Raw genomic sequence first — 18,648 nt, forward strand, 5'->3', positions numbered from 1 at the left:
AATTTAAGTTATATGTAAACATATAAAAAAAGTACTGAAATATATGTTGACGTTTATAATAGGAGTTATATATGTGGTTGATTTTAATCTGACATATACAAGTTTTAATATAACTTGAATCTGGTTTGTTTTAAATCTAAATAAAAATATTCTCTATACAAGTAGAGTTATGAAAGCCTATTTGAATCGTCATGTTACATGTGAAGCTGTCACCGGTTCTACCGAGAAGAACCGGCAAGAAACTGAGTGTATTTTAAAAGAGTTTCTTGATATGTGATGAGTACAGTTCCAATATTGATTTCAAAATGCTTCATTGTATAGTTTACTTAAATAAAATATATTGGATTTGGATTTGCAATTAAATAGTTTTCGAATCTCAGTATCCTTCTCTATTTTCACATAATATTGTTAACGTGAACATCTCACCTAAATTATGACGTCCTAATTCCACGTAAGTAGACTTACATATGAAATAGAAATAAAAATATAATATATTTTAACATACATATAAACATATATGTTTTGAGACGATAAATCTAGTGTCGAAATAATTAACAGCCAATGATATAATTAATTCGTTTACGTTCTAAGAGGGAGTTAACGATAAACATCGAATTCAGTAATCTTAAGTTTTTTGGCACCTCTAGGCGATTTCTAGTAAGTTTTTAGAGTATTTTAAATGAACATAATTGTTTGACAAATTATCATGTTACTATACCTTGTACAAGATAGCTTGATCTTTTTGACAGATGTTAATTTTTCTGACCGACATAACTTTGCAATGGCGAACACATTATTTTCTCGATTTAATAATTTAAAAAATTGTATAAATATTTTAAAATGTACGTATAATACAAAAGTTCCTAAATATTCAAGCGTTATCCGAAAATTTTAAGTATTTTTCTATATATATATAATGGTTTCAAAGTAAAATTTAAATGGAAACACTGAAAATAATAGACGCCTTGTACATCGGTCGGACGGTAGGGACGCGAATTAACTGCTACAAATATCGATTACAAAAATCCTTATTAAAGATCATAGTTGAGCTATTGTTACGAACGCGGCTCCTTTTGGTTGCGGTCTCTTTAGCTGGTATAACTCGTTTTAGAAAAATAAGTTAAAAAACAATTGAATTCTAATTTGAATTACGCATTCCATCGTTCCATCGACTGTTATATATGTTGTATTTTCTGTTTCGCATCACTAGCCCGTCTGTCAAAAAGATCAAGCTAACTTGAACAGGGTATAATGGTGCAGTATTCGTGTGACGGATATCCTGTTCAACAGACGTATCATTTTGTTATATTCATTCCTTTTATTTACTTCTCTCTGGTTTTAGATTCTACATTCCAATACGATTTTATACATTATGATTCAAAAGTGCTTTTGTGAGCCAAATTAAATTTTACAAAAGATTATTCATGACATCTTAAATATATGTTATACTTCGCAAATGTTATAAATTTTAAAGTTTACATGTTCATGTAATCATTTGTAAAATATTTTTTTAAAGAAACAGTAGCTTGTATAAAAATTCGATCCATGATCTTAACTTGACAATCTTAACAAATGGCAACACCGCTGCCGAAAATACGCGCGGTGAAGATATGTCTATGGTATAATTAAAATGTCTTTCACCGAACACATTTGTGAATGTTTTGAATCAAATCCTGATAAACATGATATCCTTTGATTATTTAGTGGCCACCAGTTGGCCACTAAGTGCACGCACACTAGTAAACTAGTATGACGTTTGGCCATTCATAATAAATGGACTGTACGCGACGCTAAATCTAGTTTTTTTTTTAAATCGGTATGTTGTGTAATGGCGTCATTGTTGCCAGGACATTAATTCATTGCCCTTTAAAATGATACCAAAACATCTGATCCCCAAATTCTAAATTGACAATTAATAATATGTAGTATTAGATTATATAAATTAATTAAATACGCTATACGTTCGTTTAGATTTAAACAAACCTTACGATTTAAAAACTACCTATATATGAGACCATAAATAACAACCATATCAAAATATACTTTATTAAAATAAATATGGTCGTACGCATGTTTCAATAAACATTTAACAATTACTTTAGAGTAACAATTAAATAGAGAACTTTTCAACTTTAGGCTTATAATAAAATCAATAAATTATATTTTTATTTTGGATCACAGTGGATCACGAGTATAAATGAGCGGTTATATTACTTTAGAATAGAACTTACTAAATTTTCAAGTGTACTGTTCTCTAGGAGATACGAGGTAAGAAAAAATACCGATATGACATACATTATGTCATCAGTGTACAATAGGCCGGAGTGGATCATAGTGTACGAAATGTGTTACTCAATGTTACCGTAGGGGTCATGCGGCGTGATGTTTTAAGTCAAATATCTCCATAAGCAATGGTTCTATCGGATGCACGTCGAGGTACACTCCCGTCACTTCCTCGGCGAGCTTCCTCAGTTCTAGAATCTTCTGGATGAGTTTCAGGAAGGTGGACTTTGCTTCACAGCCTGGGTATACGCTCTCTAAGTACCTCCGGAGGAGGTAGTAATACGAGTTCTGCGAACAAAAACATAACGGTGTTTTTAGATTGTAATACCAATTGAGACTTACGATATCGTTTTAAATCCGCATAACACACAGTCATGAGAAAGAGACAGCAATATTTTTCGTTCTGTCCAATTAGTTGAAACAGGTTACGATAGGAGCTGCAGCATAGTACGACGGACCGGGGGGGTGGGGGGTGGTGGCTCACCTGCTCCAGCTTGATGACGTCGCGGTGGACGACCTTGGCGCGGTCGGGCGTGAACAGCAGGATGGCGGACATGATGAGTATAATGTTCTCATCCGTCCGCCATCTCGGATCGAACGAGCGAATGAAGGACTCGTGCGAGCGGTAGATGTTGCCCTTGGCGAGCTTCAGCACGTCGGTCTGGATGCAGCCGTACTGCTCGTGGCTGTGGGGGAGCTTTGGGGTAGGAAATTTGTAACATCAATATAAAATTATATTTGAGCACCCTTAAATTAAGCAGATGAGTTTTCATAGAGGAATTTAAATTTGGCGTAGGATACAAGGCAAGAGATTTATTTTTATTTTTTTCAAAGTCAAATTCTTTATTTAATATAGACACTTATTGTCTTAATTATATATATATATACACCCTTATTTAGAGTCAAAAACCGCCACTATCTTTAGTTTTCGTGTAGTAATTTGTTTCGACAATGTTGCCATAAAGAAAATAATAAAGATATCGCAAAAATTAACTTTACAATAAAACAAAAGTAGTTACTTGAAACATTAAACCCTAACAATTGTATTGAGATGACTTACCTTCCATTGATTTCTTTGGCCATCGTATGTCATTGTACTTCGGAGGACCATCATTTCTATACAACCTCCCTTTAACAGCGCCACCTGGTGACAATACGTAATATATATAGCCTTATAAGAGTGCCTTTGGGATTACTTATTATATTGGGCTCTGTGCAAGCCCGCCAAGGTCGGCACCGCTCACTGATCACACATTCACTTACCAAGAGCAAAGTATCCATACAACAAGATACATAAATGTCTTATCTTCCTACTGGAGTCGATGTTAGGAATGGTTACTCGAAGTCGGCGATGAGTTTTCCCATCACGAGCCAACAAATTGTTAATAAAATAAAAGCTAACGTAACCTAAACCAGATTCTCTTTATTCCAGTACTGTTCCAGATATAATAAAAATACGTCACGTCATATTTTATATTAACTTTGTATGTTATTTCTAAAGTTATACAGACGCACACAGAGCTCGTTTTATCGAAATAGAGTTTTTGTTATATTCGATTACCTGATCCTCTTCGCACATATTTTTGAAGGCGTTGATTTTCTTCGCCATTTTGATTAGCCTCCTTATTGCTATCGCCGTGAGGTTCACTATTGTTATCAGCCTCGGGTCGTGTTTTCCGTCGCCATCCTGTTAAATAGATAAATCTATATAAAACTCCTAATCCAGTATGTTGGTATAAATATAAAATTTTATTTATTTATTTATTGCACCCAAACTTAAAACTAAAAATTACAATATTGCTACACAAAGTTATATATTGACACAGTATGTCATTAATTCATTGTTATTATAAAACAGTGAAAAAAAGTAACTACTGAGCTTATTGCCTGTCCTCGGTAGGATCGACTTTCCGAACCGGTGATGGTTCTACCTTTATTAAATACTGTAAGATGACGATCAAAAGTGCTTTTATGATCCTACTTGAATAAAGAATAATTAGATTTTTGTTTGGTCGTCAGGTTTTAGGCTTAAAAAGTATATATCCTTCCTTGGAGTTTAAGATTGCTTCATATTAAACGGTCGTCGTGGTTTACTGTTTACTGGCGACAGTCAGTCACGCAGAGCCCGTTCGGCGCTTCCGTGTGAGGTGTACGCACCTTCAGCTCGGCGGTGGCCGAGTCCCCGATGAGCTGCGAGATGTCGTCGTCGATGGGCGCATTCAACGCCTTGTTGGCCACGATCAGCTCATTCAACTTTGCTCTTTCCACCTATTATTATAGAGATCATTTTGTGTTACTTCCGACGTATATTCTAACATTATTTATTTTAATAAATTATATTTATTTGTTGTACAATTATTATGCTACCGTACGATTTGTAATTATAGTTTTATCTATTATATTTAATTCAGCCACATGTGTATTCCACCAACCGGCGTTGAAGCAGCGTGGTGGAATATGTTCCAAACCTTCTCCTCCATGGGAGAGGAGGCCTTAGCCCGGCAGTGGGAAATTTACAGGCTGCTAATGTAATGAAATATGCGTTTGAATCCGCAAACGCGTAATCATAAAAAAAAAATGTTCTTTGAAATGAATCAAACTATATTCTATCGTACATATCAGCTCATCGAACGTGAGCCAGAATAAATAGAAATTAAATTGGCACTGATATCATGTTATATATCTAATTATTTTATCAGCAAAGTTGATAAAATACTATGACGGAGTAACCTCCACAATACTTATTTATCTTTGGACATACAAGATAATGGGATATTAGCGATATAGTAACATATTTTACCTGATACAATTTCTAGAAAGAATAACATTAATGATGAAAATTGTACGAATAACGATATACGAACATAATTAATTTTACTACATTGATTGCAGATTGAGATAAGGTTTAGATTCAGCCAATTAATTTTGGGGTTTTCTTGCAAGAAATTCCTAATACGAGCCCCAAATAATACAGTAATTACTATTAGTGATTTCCTAACTGACTTCAGCCACAGCGGCCACTTTCAAAACAGAGTAGCCATATTTCCTAGCACTCATAGTCGAATGTCACAGCAAATCCAACATTATCTTCGATTTCAGGCGCAGGACCAACTGCGAACTTACGCAGACAATTCTTAAACTCCGGACTGTGACTGAGAATTTCTCTACAGAGAAATTGGATCGAATCAGTATTTCGTCCAGGACCTAAGTGTAACTAAACCAACGATACGGACATTTTTATGGATATATGAGTCATGAAATCACCTCGTTCAACTCTCTAGACGAGCCGCTGCAGCTGCTGATCGAGGTGTACGCCTCGAACTCCAGTTTGATCGCTTCGCACAATATCGATTCCATTGAATTCGGTTCTATTCTGAAACATAGCACCTAAACATGACATTACAATCATTAGACAATTCATCGGACGCATGAAGTGTTCGAATGTCGTCGAGGCTGTTATCGGGTCTTTAGAAGTAAATTTAAAGTAGACATAAGTATTGAAGTGGACTATCTTTAGTGTATAATACAGCAGAGTTATAAGCAAATTGCATAGAATATGTATTTATAAGGTTTGTTTATCTTTAATCCTTCTTTAGCATATAAATGGTTTCCCATTTTATAGGCATCAAAGCGATATATAAAAGTTTTTAAACGATTAAATGCGAAATACCTCTCAACATCCTGTAGTATATCTCTGGCTTTGTTGACGTCGGGGTTGCTGCTCGTGGAAGGCATCTCCTCGCAGACATGCTGATCTTTAGTTTCACCGTTAGTCAAAATAGATCTAAAAGTTAAATAAATCATAGAAGAAATAAATTATATTTAATATTTTAGATCGTATTGTTGCATTAACAATGTTTGCAATGAAAATGCGACATTTATGTTCGGGTGGTTAAACATTGTGTTCTAAAACTGTAAACTTTTTTATGTAAAAGTATCGTCAAATTTTTGGACACTGTCGTGTTTGCAACCATAATAATAACCACATTATTTAATATAATATAAATGTCGGTAAGTGGATGTTTTGATTTGTTTTGTTGATTTTCGCGACAATTTTATCTGAAAATATGATACGACAAAAATCAATTGTCTGGACATTGAGGAATATGGCGACATCACAATGCTATTTTTTTGTGTACTTCAATATGAAAAGAACAATTTCGTTCATTACATATTGGTTCCAAAATTTGCTCCAAGTGTTTCATAGTACGGTCTTTAAATACCAATTATGTGATCAGATTAACGAAATACGACACGTACGAAAGTTCGATAATTGTCAACAAATATCGAATAGAAGCGTGTGATACTATATATATATATGTCTTCTTGAGCGCTTTCGATTCCGGTAGCGATTTTCAACAGAGTGTAATCACACTTCACACGAAAAAAAATATATAGTGCAAAAACAAAAGCACTTTCTATTACCTCTTATAAATAATCAGCGTCGATCAATAGAACTTGAATATGGCGAGATTAGAGTGATCAATATCTTGATTAACGGCATCACTTGAGTGCAACACGATATCGCATACAAATCACAAGAGTAAAGACAAATAAACAATTATTACATTGTATCGATTGATCAAATCGCAAGGCAAACATAAATAATGGATCGGATTGATTATGAACCCAACGAGGCATTCGACAATGTAATAACGGTTGGTTTATGGGTAGAACATACTTAATATGTTTTTGTGTATTAACTTTCCAAGAGCCCAACCTATTCCAGTGCTGCCATATACAAAATTATTAATCGAAATAAATAGGAAGTAGGAACTATTCTGTTTTTAATACAATAACACCTTCAAGTATTAAGGGCAGTAGTTTTTATCACTTAATAACACTAAAGTCATTAAAAGCCGATCAGAAAGTCGGTTGTAAATATATTGCAAGAGCCGAGATGGTTAGAATGCGTGCATCTTAACCGATGATTTCGGGTTCAAACCCAGGCAAGCACCACTGAATTTTCATGTTCTTAATTTGTGTTTATAATTCATCTCATGCTCGGCGGTGAAGGAAAACATCGTGGGGAACCTGCATGTGTCTAATTTCAACGAAATTCTGCCACATGTGTATTCCACCAACCCGCATTGGAGCAGCATGCTAGAATATGCTCCAAACCTTCTCCTCAGAGGGAGAGGAGGCCTTAGCCCAGCAGTGGGAAATTTACAGGCTGCTTATGTATGTTTTATGTACACATTCAATTACATACAATTCTATCCCAACCTGCATTCTAACAGTGTGGTAGAACAAGTCTCAAATAGTATCCTCATTTGCTAGTCAACTTAATATCCAAAAAATATTAAAAAGGGGGAACAACATTAACCTAGCAGTAACACATCTCATGGAGTTCTATAAAATAGGATATCACTGCCCGTAGACACTAGTAGAAATAATAATCAAAGCTCACATGCCACAACATACTACCAACCTTGGTAACAAAGACCTTGTATGTCTTATACCTGTATTTGGCTCATTATCCCTTCAAACCAGGACACATCAATAATAATTATTGTTGTTTGGTGGTAGAAAATATGATGAATCGAGGGTACCTATACAGACGGGCTTGCTCAAAGCCCATCATGTGAATACTAATTTTATACAATATCAGTTTATAAAAAAATCAGTAGAGACACAGACTTCTAAGCCTGTTGACAAAGGGTATATGAGAAGGTATTTGTTAACTTATGATGAGTAATATTTGTTTGTTGATCTTTTGTAAATTGAAGCATTTGTTTCTCTGTACTTTAAGAGTTTGCTTGCTTTTGACTTTGCTCTATTAAGAGCTATTATAGTTTAAAGTACAGAGTCCTAATGGACGGAGCAGTGCAAATAACTGTTCTCTCGGGTCACTGTTAATATACACCCAGTGTAATCATATCTACTAATATTCTAAAAGCGAAAGTTACTCTGTTTATCAGCCTGTTATGCTGAACAGCCAAACTACTAAAGAGTTCATTATAAAATTTGGTACAAAGCAATCTGGCACTCCACGGAGAGATAGTATACTTGTTTGTATCCTTTGAAGAGGTAATGTTGGAGATAAAGGGTTACATACAAGTTCTTTAAGTATTTTTATCGCAATTGAATTCCAAGCCGTAGGCATAGGTTCAGATAGAATATTATCTGTACCAAACCAATTTTGAGGTATCCATATGTGACCAACTATAGGTTTCAAGATGAGATATCTCTCATAACTGTTATTACTCCGATTCTTCTACTCTCTCTACTAAACTTTCAAATCAGAAAATGTCAATACAGAGCATTGCTGATTTGTATAAAACAATGGTATCCACCAAGACAGTCCTGAAAATCTCTTCTCTGACAAATAAACAAAACAATCGAATGAAATTTATGTATTGACATTATTGATACATATTAATAAGTAAGAGCTAAGTCAGTTAGTAAGTTATATCCGGTAAAAGTGAATACTGTGCGTTAAACACTTTAAATTTATACCTTATACTGTTCTGTTTGGGTGATTGATACATGCCCTCCACACTGTCACATATGTTGTACTGTTCCATGATTCTTTGTTCATATAATGCTTGATTGATAACTGTTTTTTCATCAATCGGATATACTTTCATTGTGTAGGGCTGTTCTGTACTTTGTACTGGTGCATATTGATTATAAACAGGCGGAGAGTTTATAGAGTTTTCCATGTCATTGTTCAGCGGTGACTGTACGGTACTGTTTGGGCTACATGTAGTACTATTGAGCACATCATACTGCAATACACTAGACTCTTGTACCGAAGGCGTATAGGAATTTGTCATATCATCGTCTCGTCTAAAATTCTTAGAACTGGACACAGAGTCATCTGAATCTTGTATCTGACGTTTTTTCGCTCTGTTTTCTTCTATTTTCCGTCTCTTCTCCGCTTTATCTTCGTCAGACATGATGAACTCCTTCACCATACCCACAGATAAGCATTTTTCTAGACGACACTTTTGGCAGAATCTTCTCGTTACCACAGTTATCTCGCAGTTATTGGAAAATGGACACTTAAACTCTTTATTTGTTAATGCGTTTCTACGAAAAAACGCCTTACAGCTTTCGCACGATATAGCGTTAAAGTTGTAACCTAAAGCCTTATCACCACACACAAGACAAATCTTTTGCAGATTTGAAGGCAGTTCTTTCTTCTGTCCACTCGTATCCTCCGTTTTAGCATTACTCTCACTTACACTATCCATTTTCACTTTTAAGTATCGTCATAACTACCACTAAGAAAAAAAAGGGTTCGAAAACTTATTGTACACTTAATCTAAAGGGACATAGACTTGGTTGAAATATTATTTATCGCTCGTCATGTGAAAGTGATAATTTTACCCGTGTTGGATAATAGTTTGCCATTTTTGTTGTTACCAGATAACACGATAACTCACTTAAATATTTTGATAAATAAAGTTGTGAATAATACATTATATCGGGTGACTAACGTAATGTCACAAATGTGTCATTATTCATTAAAAATTTTTTTATTATGGTACTGATTTCTGAGCAATGGTCAAACAACATTCAGCCGTCTAAAATTATAGTTATCTAATATGTTGTGCTATACTGTTAACGAGTTACGCCTAACATATATATTTTTTTGGTTTTATTAAGTATTAACTTAAATATAAGTAATCTTATTTTGAGGTTATAGAAATATTAGATAAATATTATTGAGGTTGATTGAAAGAACAAAGACCTGCCCGCAAACTTGACCGCACAATTGTTCTATTTTGAAACGCTTTAAACGTTTACAATGTATGTTTTTTTTTATTGTCCTGTTTGTTTTTTTATATAATAAATAAGGAAAGAATGTTACTCATGAGATGACGTCAGACAGAGAAGTATGGAAGAAAAAGAAGACGAGCTGCCTCAAATATTTTGGGATAAGGGCAGGAGGATGAGGATGAATGTATTGAGTGTGTGTCACTTTTGGTAATATAGCTATAAATACAACAAACAAATAAGCTATAAGTGAAGGTAAAAATATAATTTATTTCAATTATACTTTATTGTACACCACATCGAGAAAATAAATAAATACAGCATGAATAAAGCCAAAATAAAAGAGGCGTAAAATTTTGGCTACATAGCGATCTCTTCCAGGCAACCAACGGTGTAAGTTAGGATAGCTCATAGAATACGAGGTGGGTGGTGCTGTAATAATAAATAAAATAACATTAATCTATATCTAAAACTAATAAATCAATCTTAGAATACACATATTATATATGTCAATAAATAAATTATATTATCAATACATATAAAAAATATCTATAAATATTAATATGCAAAAACTTGTCTAACGTATCGGTCCCAACTAAAGTACTATTGTTATTTTTTTTTTTTAAATACATGTCAACGCACACGTTGTATTGTCATTCGGTCTGGGTTATGTATAGATAAGATTAAACTAGTACATAGGAGTGTTACTACGCAACTGGTGCATTTTCGATCATTAGTATATCTCGGCCGATAAAGGCAACGGTGCTGAGAATTATAAAATTTTTATTTATATAAATATAATAAGACATTTTGTAAAAAAAAACTGCTTCTTTAATGAGTCAATTGTCATCTGCAAGCCCCTTTTTTTTAAATAGTAATAGAATGCCAAAAATATACATCTAAGTAGTCTACATATTTTAGTCTTGCTTTTATGGAAATATAATCTAGTTTAATAATAATAAGATTTTTTTTAAATTATATTGTTCCTTATGAGGAATTAGTGGTCTGGTGCACCTCATCGCCTTGCCCTATGATAGCCTCGACGCTGCTTTCGAATTTCTCTTATTAATATTCCGATGGGATGACAATCGAATCTAGAACTGAGAGATCAGGAGCCGACCCATCGGCTTTACATGTTTCCCGTGGTACTGGAATGTAGCGTTGGTAACTTTCAACTCCAGTTTTAGAATTTATAGACAACAATAAACCTGTAATGTTTGTTCTCTAGTTTGGGATTTCAACCCGTGAAGCTATGGAGCTTACCGCGTTGAAATCTAGCTTCAGACGCACAAGGACACATTTCCTTAAGAATTACATAATTAATGTCGAGGAATTAAACATATAAAAATATTTTTAATCCTATTCTCTTAAATCTGTTTATAGAAAAACTTTTCCATTCGAATTCAAAATTTGTTTTCCTTAGACGACAACTTGTACATCATATTTTTCTGGGCAACGACCCTATGCCCAGCTGAGCTACGAGATTTTTACTGATTGCGGGATAATGACACTTATCTAAATATCTATCGGTATCTTTCATATTAATAATATAATTTAAAAAATAATATGTACTAGAAAAGGTAACGATCAAACGAGAAGGCTATCGTATGATCGTCTATGTGGCGAAGCCCTGATGTGGCGAAGTCCATTGAATTAAAAGAAAAAAATAGTGAAATGGTGTCAGCAATCTCACGACCTCTATGCAAGAGAGTATTGGCGAACTTACGTTCTCGTTTAGAAGAGTGCCGAAGTCACGACGGTCGTTATTTAAATTATATTATTTTTAAAATGTGAATTCCCGTCTTTTGGCTTTTCGTAAATAAATAAGTTTTATTGTTATTTTTTTAAATGTTCTAAACCTAATCACTGACCCACCTATAGTTTGTTTTTGATACTTAAATTAATAAAATCGGTGCTTGGAAAATACTATGTAATTTATTTTTTTGCTTTTACTTTTTCTGTGTACGCAATTTGATAGGCGAAGATGAAGTAATCATCATCACTCGTACCAATGATATTTACTCGTTTGGCATTCCTGTAAACGTTCAAAAAGTATAACAAAAATATAACAATCAAATGCTGTAGAAGTCATAAAATACAACTAGTATGTACTTATATAAATGTATGATATACAAAGACGTGTTCAAATGAACTTAATAAAGATAAATATTGCGTAATTTATTATTCAAAACAAACAATATATATATAGGAAGTTAATTCGTCGCGACCGCGAATTTGCGAAATTATCAACGTCAGCGTAATCGTGTTGCAGTTATTTTGACAATTTAGACGTTATGATTATTGTACTAAGTTTTGAAAATTTATATTTTTATTGACGACTGTGCCTCAAAGTAAGTCAGTCGTGACAAAAAATGTTTTATATAAAAACTACTTAGTAAAACTATTGTATTTTCTTATCAAATTTATTATAACAATTATTTATTTGTTCAATATTTAACTTTAATGTATACGTCAAAGTGATTAAAGCAATGACGCAAAGCGATCGTAGTTATTACTCTGTTTACTATTATTGTGAAATCTTAAGTAATTATTTGTTTGTTAAAATAAATCTCGTCAAGTTGTTTTATTAATTATGTATATAATTTGAGATCACAATAGAGTATCTTACGTAGGTAGAAATTTAATTTGATTCATTAAGTGTATCTAATTATATACATTATTATTTCATTGTAATTTTTCTATATATTATGTTTATCTGTGCTATTTACACCCCTACCTTTTTTACCACTGCTTCTTTCCTCTATCTAAAGGTTGCCTGGAAGAGATCGCTGTTTTAGCGATAAGGCCACCTCTCGCGTAAACTTCTTGAATCTGATTTATGGTCTCAAAAAAATTAAACAATCGAGTGATTAAAATAAAGTATTAATAAAATATAGAAAGTTTTTATATTACCTGAAACTCGCAACAACAGTAAATAACTAACTGCAACTTAACATTTCCAAACATAAATATTAACTAAAGTGCATTTTGCATGCATTTAGTAAATTAAAACGTCCAACAATGGATCGAGATTTTAGAAGATTAAATCTTTGTATAATATTTTTAACAATTTTAAGTAATTATATGATAAAACCTGATACTTATAACGTTAAGATCGGAACGGAACAACATATTAATTTGGTCGACAGCAATTTCCTCAGTTTCACGATCGATCCGAAGTATTTGTTTTCATCAAGTGAAAAATACAATAAGTAAGTATATTCTCGAGAGGCCCAGTGGTTAGAACACTTGAATCTTACCCGATGATTGAGAGTTCAATCACAGGAACTTCATGTCCTTAATTGGACATCATTCATTTCATGCTCGGCGAAGTCGGCTACATGTATATTCAACAAATTGCAATTGAGCAGCTTGGCGGAATGAGCGCCAAACCTTATTTTCCAAAAGAGAGGACTCCTCCTCCTCCGACTCCTCCGTATTTGTACTATTTCGCAATATTTGTAATATATATCTTTATAACTAAAGATGTCTTTACAGGAAGGAATGCATCTGCATGGCATCAGCATTAACTCCAGCGTACATTCGCATTGCGGGTCCATCTACTTCACACATGACGTTTAAGAACACCACCACACCACAATTAGCCATAGACGAGTTCGACAAGCCCAAGAAACTTAGCCTGAGTAAGCTGTTCAGAGAAGATGAAGGCGGTATGGTGATCTTATTAATATACTTACAAATAATTTCAAACTAACCATCTTTTAATTTTGATGTTTTTACTAACAAATACTTTTTTACATCTTATAATCGTGCAGCGTAAAGCGTAGTTGAGTACATTAATTTCTGATCGATTCCCAAATTCGAATCTTGGCTCAAGACAGTAAAAAAAAATATCTTTTTCTGACAAAATTCTCGGTAATAATCCGGAAGTCAGGGTAGAAGGCATACTCCCATACCTTTCAAAATACGTACAGCCGTTGACTATGAAATAAAGAAAGAAATATTTATTTAGGACTCGGCACAATTATAAAAAGCATAAAATATAAAAAAAAAACCTAAAATATAGAATAATTTTGTTGATTAAGTAGTAACTTAATCTACAAAAAAAAAACCACAACAAACAAGAAAAGAAAAAAATTAAAGAAATTTGGTAAGCAATGATAGTAATCGGTCCTAAACACCATTCAGTACCATTCAGTATCAGGTGTACCATTCAGCTTCCAAGTCGGGTTCCAAAAACCAAATGCTGATTTTTAATAGTACCCTATGTAGTTACGACTATGATAGTGTGTAGCCGCAATTCGTCATCACCGCCATTTATATTCAGATCGTCGCTCCAAAAAGTCCAGCTTCGCCGTAACTAACAATCAATGGGAGGAATTCGTTCACTGGGCGAAAAGTACCGGTTTCGACTTGGTGTTTGCTTTAAACAGTGACGAGAAAACCAGCTCTGGCATGTGGGACCCTAACACCGCGCTGAAGATCCTAACAGTAGCTGATCAGTCCAACATCGGAGATATCTTCTGGCAATTGGGTTATGGTGAGTTTTTGTAGATGAAATTTTCAATAATCAATGTATTGCTTAGCATTAACGCTCAAATATTGATTTTATATATAATTATCTCGCGGATGGTTTTATTTCTGTTAACGTATACAGAATACTTATTTTATAATATACCTCAATATTATTGAATTTCTACTGTAGTTAAGTTATAATTTGTACCTTAATGTTATAATTTAAATTTAAAAAAATTTGGTCAACACAAGCGACACAGCTAACATCAACTAATGAAATATTTAAATTGTCTGTATTAACTAAATATCTTATATAAGTGTGGTTTTGTAATAATTTTAATAATGCGTCAATAATATTTTTCTAGAATGTCACAATCAATCAATCGAAGAATACCTAAACGATCTCGAGACACTCCGCGTGATCATCGAGACCTTTCCCTCCGGGAAGGCAGGCCGATGGCAGGTAGTGGGGGGTGATGTTACGCATTGCTTGCAGGCAGATTCCAAGAGTGACTTTAAGGATTACGTGACATTATCAAACGATATGCTGGATGCTATTTTGTTGAATGGGTAGGTAATAACTCGCAAGTACACGCAGCACTGTGCACGAGCCAGTGTTATACAAGACAAAAAGGGCACGTTTGATAACCAAAGTCAGTCATTCTTCAATCTATTGGCTTCTGGATAACCTTTCTTTTGTCAAAAGGCAAAGCGGACTTTTTGTTGATTGGACAATTTGCTCGTGAACTTGTTTTTAGCTATACAATAATTAATTACATGTGTTGATTACATAGTTGTTGGAACAGAAAGATATGATAAGGAAAATGCATCCGCATACATGGGAACAGATTTTTGTTAATCTTCTTTAACATATTAATAATCTTTAACACTGTTGTACAAGGTGACCTTTGTGGTGCTTGTCCAGAAAATAAGGTATCTAATCATTTAAACTTATAGTATATGAGTATATTTTATAGTGTCACTATTTTTTAGTAATTCATCATCCCAAGAACTAGAGCGCATGTCAGATAAAGATCGGCTCAAGTTGCTCAAGTTGCTTAGCCGTAGCGACACGCCCCTCTGGCTGACCGAATACAGTCCAGTATTAAGCGAATTGGAAAGGGCAGTTGACTGGATGACCAGCCTTGGATACTCAGCGAGAAACGGATTCTCAGTGCATTACAGGGAATTAATGGAGAAGGAACTTTATGAACCAACTTTGGTGAGAATGTTATTTTGCCTCTCTCCGATTTAATCAATTGATTAATTAATCTAGCTAAGCATCTTTGCTTCTTTTATATGAAGAGCGCTGGATGGACACAAACAATTCAGAGTTTTCAGAACGCAAGCTGTTATCAACAGCTGAGTGTGAACAAGAAATCTCTTTCCAAGAAGTGGCGTAGTGTAGTTCTAACAGTATAAAAACGCGCTAATGAATAAGTCTTACTCTGTAGAAGTACGAAACTTTAGATATGGTTTCCGAACATGGTCCACTATCTATTGGTTTTCTAGTTGCTCAATCTTCTTCAATGCTCTCTGCAACTCATTACATAAATATATATTTACTAAAAGTTACAGCAAAAATATTTGAGATTAATTTTATTATATTCAGGCTTTTTTGTATAAGAGTTCAGATACACAAAAAAATACTTCTGGTGTTTGAACCGATACTGACAATGAAACAATTTCGTATGAAAGCATGTGTAATACATTCTTTACTATCGTGCTACTGCAGAGTTTCTACATGGCGCTCCTGTACAAGAACCTGGTGGGCGAGCGCGTACTGGGCGTGGACATGTCGGCGTCGCAGGCGGCCGTGTTCGCGCACTGCACGGCGCCGCGCCGCGCCCGCGCGCCCGGCGCGGTCACGCTCTTCGGCGCCAACCTCGCACGCGAGCCCGCCCGACTCTCCGTGCGCCTGTCCGCCCGGGAGGAGGGCGGCGACATTATGCAGTTCATATTGGGGCACGATCACAGTGGGTGAGTTTACTCGTGTATTTATTTGTTACCATCTGTAGGTTTATAGAATTCTATTGCCAAATGAGTAAAATTTAAATAAAATATTTTAGAACCCTATCACGTCTCAGGTGGTGAAAATATAAGAGGTGAAGTGACATTAAACCTGGTTGTATATTCCGGTGTGTAACATAATTCTTCTAGTTATACATAATAACTGGAAAATGGACGAAAGTGTGTATCAGGAAGCCAGTTAGAGTTAGCCGTCAGATGGGAAACAGCAACACGCTTTCCGAGAGAATACCATGTCAATGTTGCATTAACAATAGATGTTAAATTATGTTACACATCATAAGTGACTACTGTAAGGCTCGCTCGTTTCTTTATTTTATTAACTTGCTATCACGTCAAATAAACATTTTAATGTGTAATCATTCCATATGCCGCTGACACCGTACTGTCCCTTGTACCCTTAATTATACTTGCTCATTTATTTTTTATCTTTGCATTGAAAGATATATATTATTGTTCTTTGGTGAATAATTGAGATGTGAATTACTTACTCAACTGAATATGTACTTATTATTAGGATTTACTGAAAGTCCAGCACCAATTAAAATGACTTCCAAATGTTTGTTCAATATGGCCCTAGTGATTTCCCAGTGCCATTTGGTATAAATGAGGAAATAATAGCCAAATTTTGCATTTTCCTAAAATATATTATTATATATATTTTTACTATTTTGGTGATTCCAACTCATACTTGAATTTCTCAGATAGCAAAAACTAGATTAATATAAACAAAAAATATTTTTACACGTGTATTCATGAAATTAATTAGTTCGTTTTTATTTACAGGAATATAGTAGTAAATAATCGAGCTATGTATTACGAAGGAGACATTCGCCCTGTGGTCAAACGTCTTCGCCCATATAAGACGCTACTCCTAAACCTTCCGCCAAATTCTTTTGGCTTTTGGGTTCTAGCTAATACAAAAGTGAAGGCATGCTATGAAAAATATGAAATAAATAATAAGAAACCATCTCCAATTTTGACTGTTGATACAAAAGACAGCGAAGAAAGTAATTTTATCAGAACAAAACGTTCAGAAGATGAGTATAAGAAATATTTCAATACATCGCAAAATCGAGATGAATTGGAAGAATTTATTGATGGAACTGAAGGTCATGAACTTGGTAAAGAAAATAAAGCTTTGCAAGAACGCATTGATAATATTAATAAAGATTTACGAAACGCACAGAAAGTATTTCAAGCTAATTTAAATAAAAATAGTGATCCAGTGCGAGTTAAGCGTGAAACATTCGATGATGGAGAACAAATCAGAAAACCCAAAAGATATAATATCAAAACAAAAAACACTTATGGAGATAAATCTTTCAAGCACAATATCAAACAAAAACTGACAAAGTTTTCAAAAGATCACATTGCAAGAATAAAGAACAAATCGAAGTCATCGCTTAACAATCTCAGACATTATAGAAGTAAATCGAAAAGAAACCTAAAAGGGACAAAAACGACACAGAATAGTGCCAATGAAATATTAGAATCGAATATTCCAATGTCGGACTTAAAGTCTGGCCTAAATAAAATAATAGTAAGAAAAAGAAGAAATGCAAAAAACAAATTATTAAAAAGGTACGATGATGACACAGCCGAGAACGAAATATCTTACGACAGCAAAGAAACTTCTAGATTTAGTAAGATCATTCACAAACTTAAACAGATTAGCGATTTGCCATTAGAGATACAAGATAAAGATGATAATGAGGATTACGATGTACATTCAGCCGAAGGAATTGTTTTAAAGACTAAAGTATCGGACGACAGTGCCACTGTAAATATAAGCGATAAATCTCACACTGGACTACTTAAATCAACACTTGATGATATATTGTCGTTGCTTGTTGATTTTAATAAAAATATTAACAGAATATTTACAGCTTTTACGATATTGGAATAATTTAAGATGTCGTATAAACCAGATGAAGGTCTACCTGTATTTTCCATTTCTACGTCTGTATAATCAGCAATTCCTTGCAACACTTATTGAAATGGATTTTGGATATTTTTAAGTGTAAATTTTGTAAATAAAGATAAATTATATTTTTTTTTTATATACTAATTTTAATGTTTTGATTCCCTTTTAGTTCATTGTTAAGAATACTTTGTATTTAATTATTTATTAGT

The 18,648-nt window shown here is 34.0% G+C and overlaps 2 protein-coding genes across 2 annotated transcripts; one reads left to right on the plus strand and one right to left on the minus strand.

Annotated features, from left to right (window-relative positions):
* Positions 1–1,967: 1,967 nt before the first annotated feature.
* Positions 1,968–9,749, minus strand: LOC113399599 (nuclear hormone receptor HR96). Its single transcript, XM_026638765.2, has 8 exons — positions 8,743–9,749; positions 5,954–6,067; positions 5,548–5,656; positions 4,441–4,551; positions 3,845–3,970; positions 3,344–3,427; positions 2,768–2,980; positions 1,968–2,571 (listed from the first exon to the last, which is right to left on the minus strand). The coding sequence occupies exons 1-8, from the start codon at positions 9,480–9,482 to the stop codon at positions 2,371–2,373; spliced, it is 1,698 nt and encodes a 565-aa protein (XP_026494550.1). The 5' UTR covers positions 9,483–9,749; the 3' UTR covers positions 1,968–2,370.
* Positions 9,750–12,986: 3,237 nt separating this feature from the next.
* LOC113399596 (heparanase) lies at positions 12,987–18,573 on the plus strand. The gene is made up of 7 exons (XM_026638756.2): positions 12,987–13,220; positions 13,507–13,679; positions 14,297–14,509; positions 14,850–15,054; positions 15,478–15,706; positions 16,220–16,464; positions 17,299–18,573. Exons 1-7 carry the CDS (start codon positions 13,030–13,032, stop codon positions 18,419–18,421), a joined length of 2,379 nt encoding a protein of 792 aa, XP_026494541.2. The 5' UTR covers positions 12,987–13,029; the 3' UTR covers positions 18,422–18,573.
* The last annotated feature ends 75 nt before the right edge of the window (positions 18,574–18,648 follow it).

Source organism: Vanessa tameamea, chromosome 24 (assembly GCF_037043105.1).
Source record: "Vanessa tameamea isolate UH-Manoa-2023 chromosome 24, ilVanTame1 primary haplotype, whole genome shotgun sequence".
Taxonomy (NCBI): Eukaryota; Metazoa; Arthropoda; class Insecta; order Lepidoptera; family Nymphalidae; genus Vanessa; species Vanessa tameamea.

Bases quoted from the DNA above. Each gene is read 5' to 3' on its own strand.
- LOC113399599 (XM_026638765.2), bottom strand. From the start codon at position 9,482: ATGGATAGTGTAAGTGAGAGTAATGCTAAAACGGAGGATACGAGTGGA. The intron at 4,552-5,547 runs GTGATTTCATGA...CTATAATAATAG, and splicing joins CGTCTAGAGAGTTGAACGAG to GTGGAAAGAGCAAAGTTGAA. The intron at 3,971-4,440 runs GTGCGTACACCT...TCTATTTAACAG, and splicing joins CGGCCACCGCCGAGCTGAAG to GATGGCGACGGAAAACACGA.
- LOC113399596 (XM_026638756.2), top strand. From the start codon at position 13,030: ATGGATCGAGATTTTAGAAGATTAAATCTTTGTATAATATTTTTAACA. The intron at 15,055-15,477 runs GTAGGTAATAAC...ACTATTTTTTAG, and splicing joins GATGCTATTTTGTTGAATGG to TAATTCATCATCCCAAGAAC. The intron at 15,707-16,219 runs GTGAGAATGTTA...GTGCTACTGCAG, and splicing joins AACTTTATGAACCAACTTTG to AGTTTCTACATGGCGCTCCT.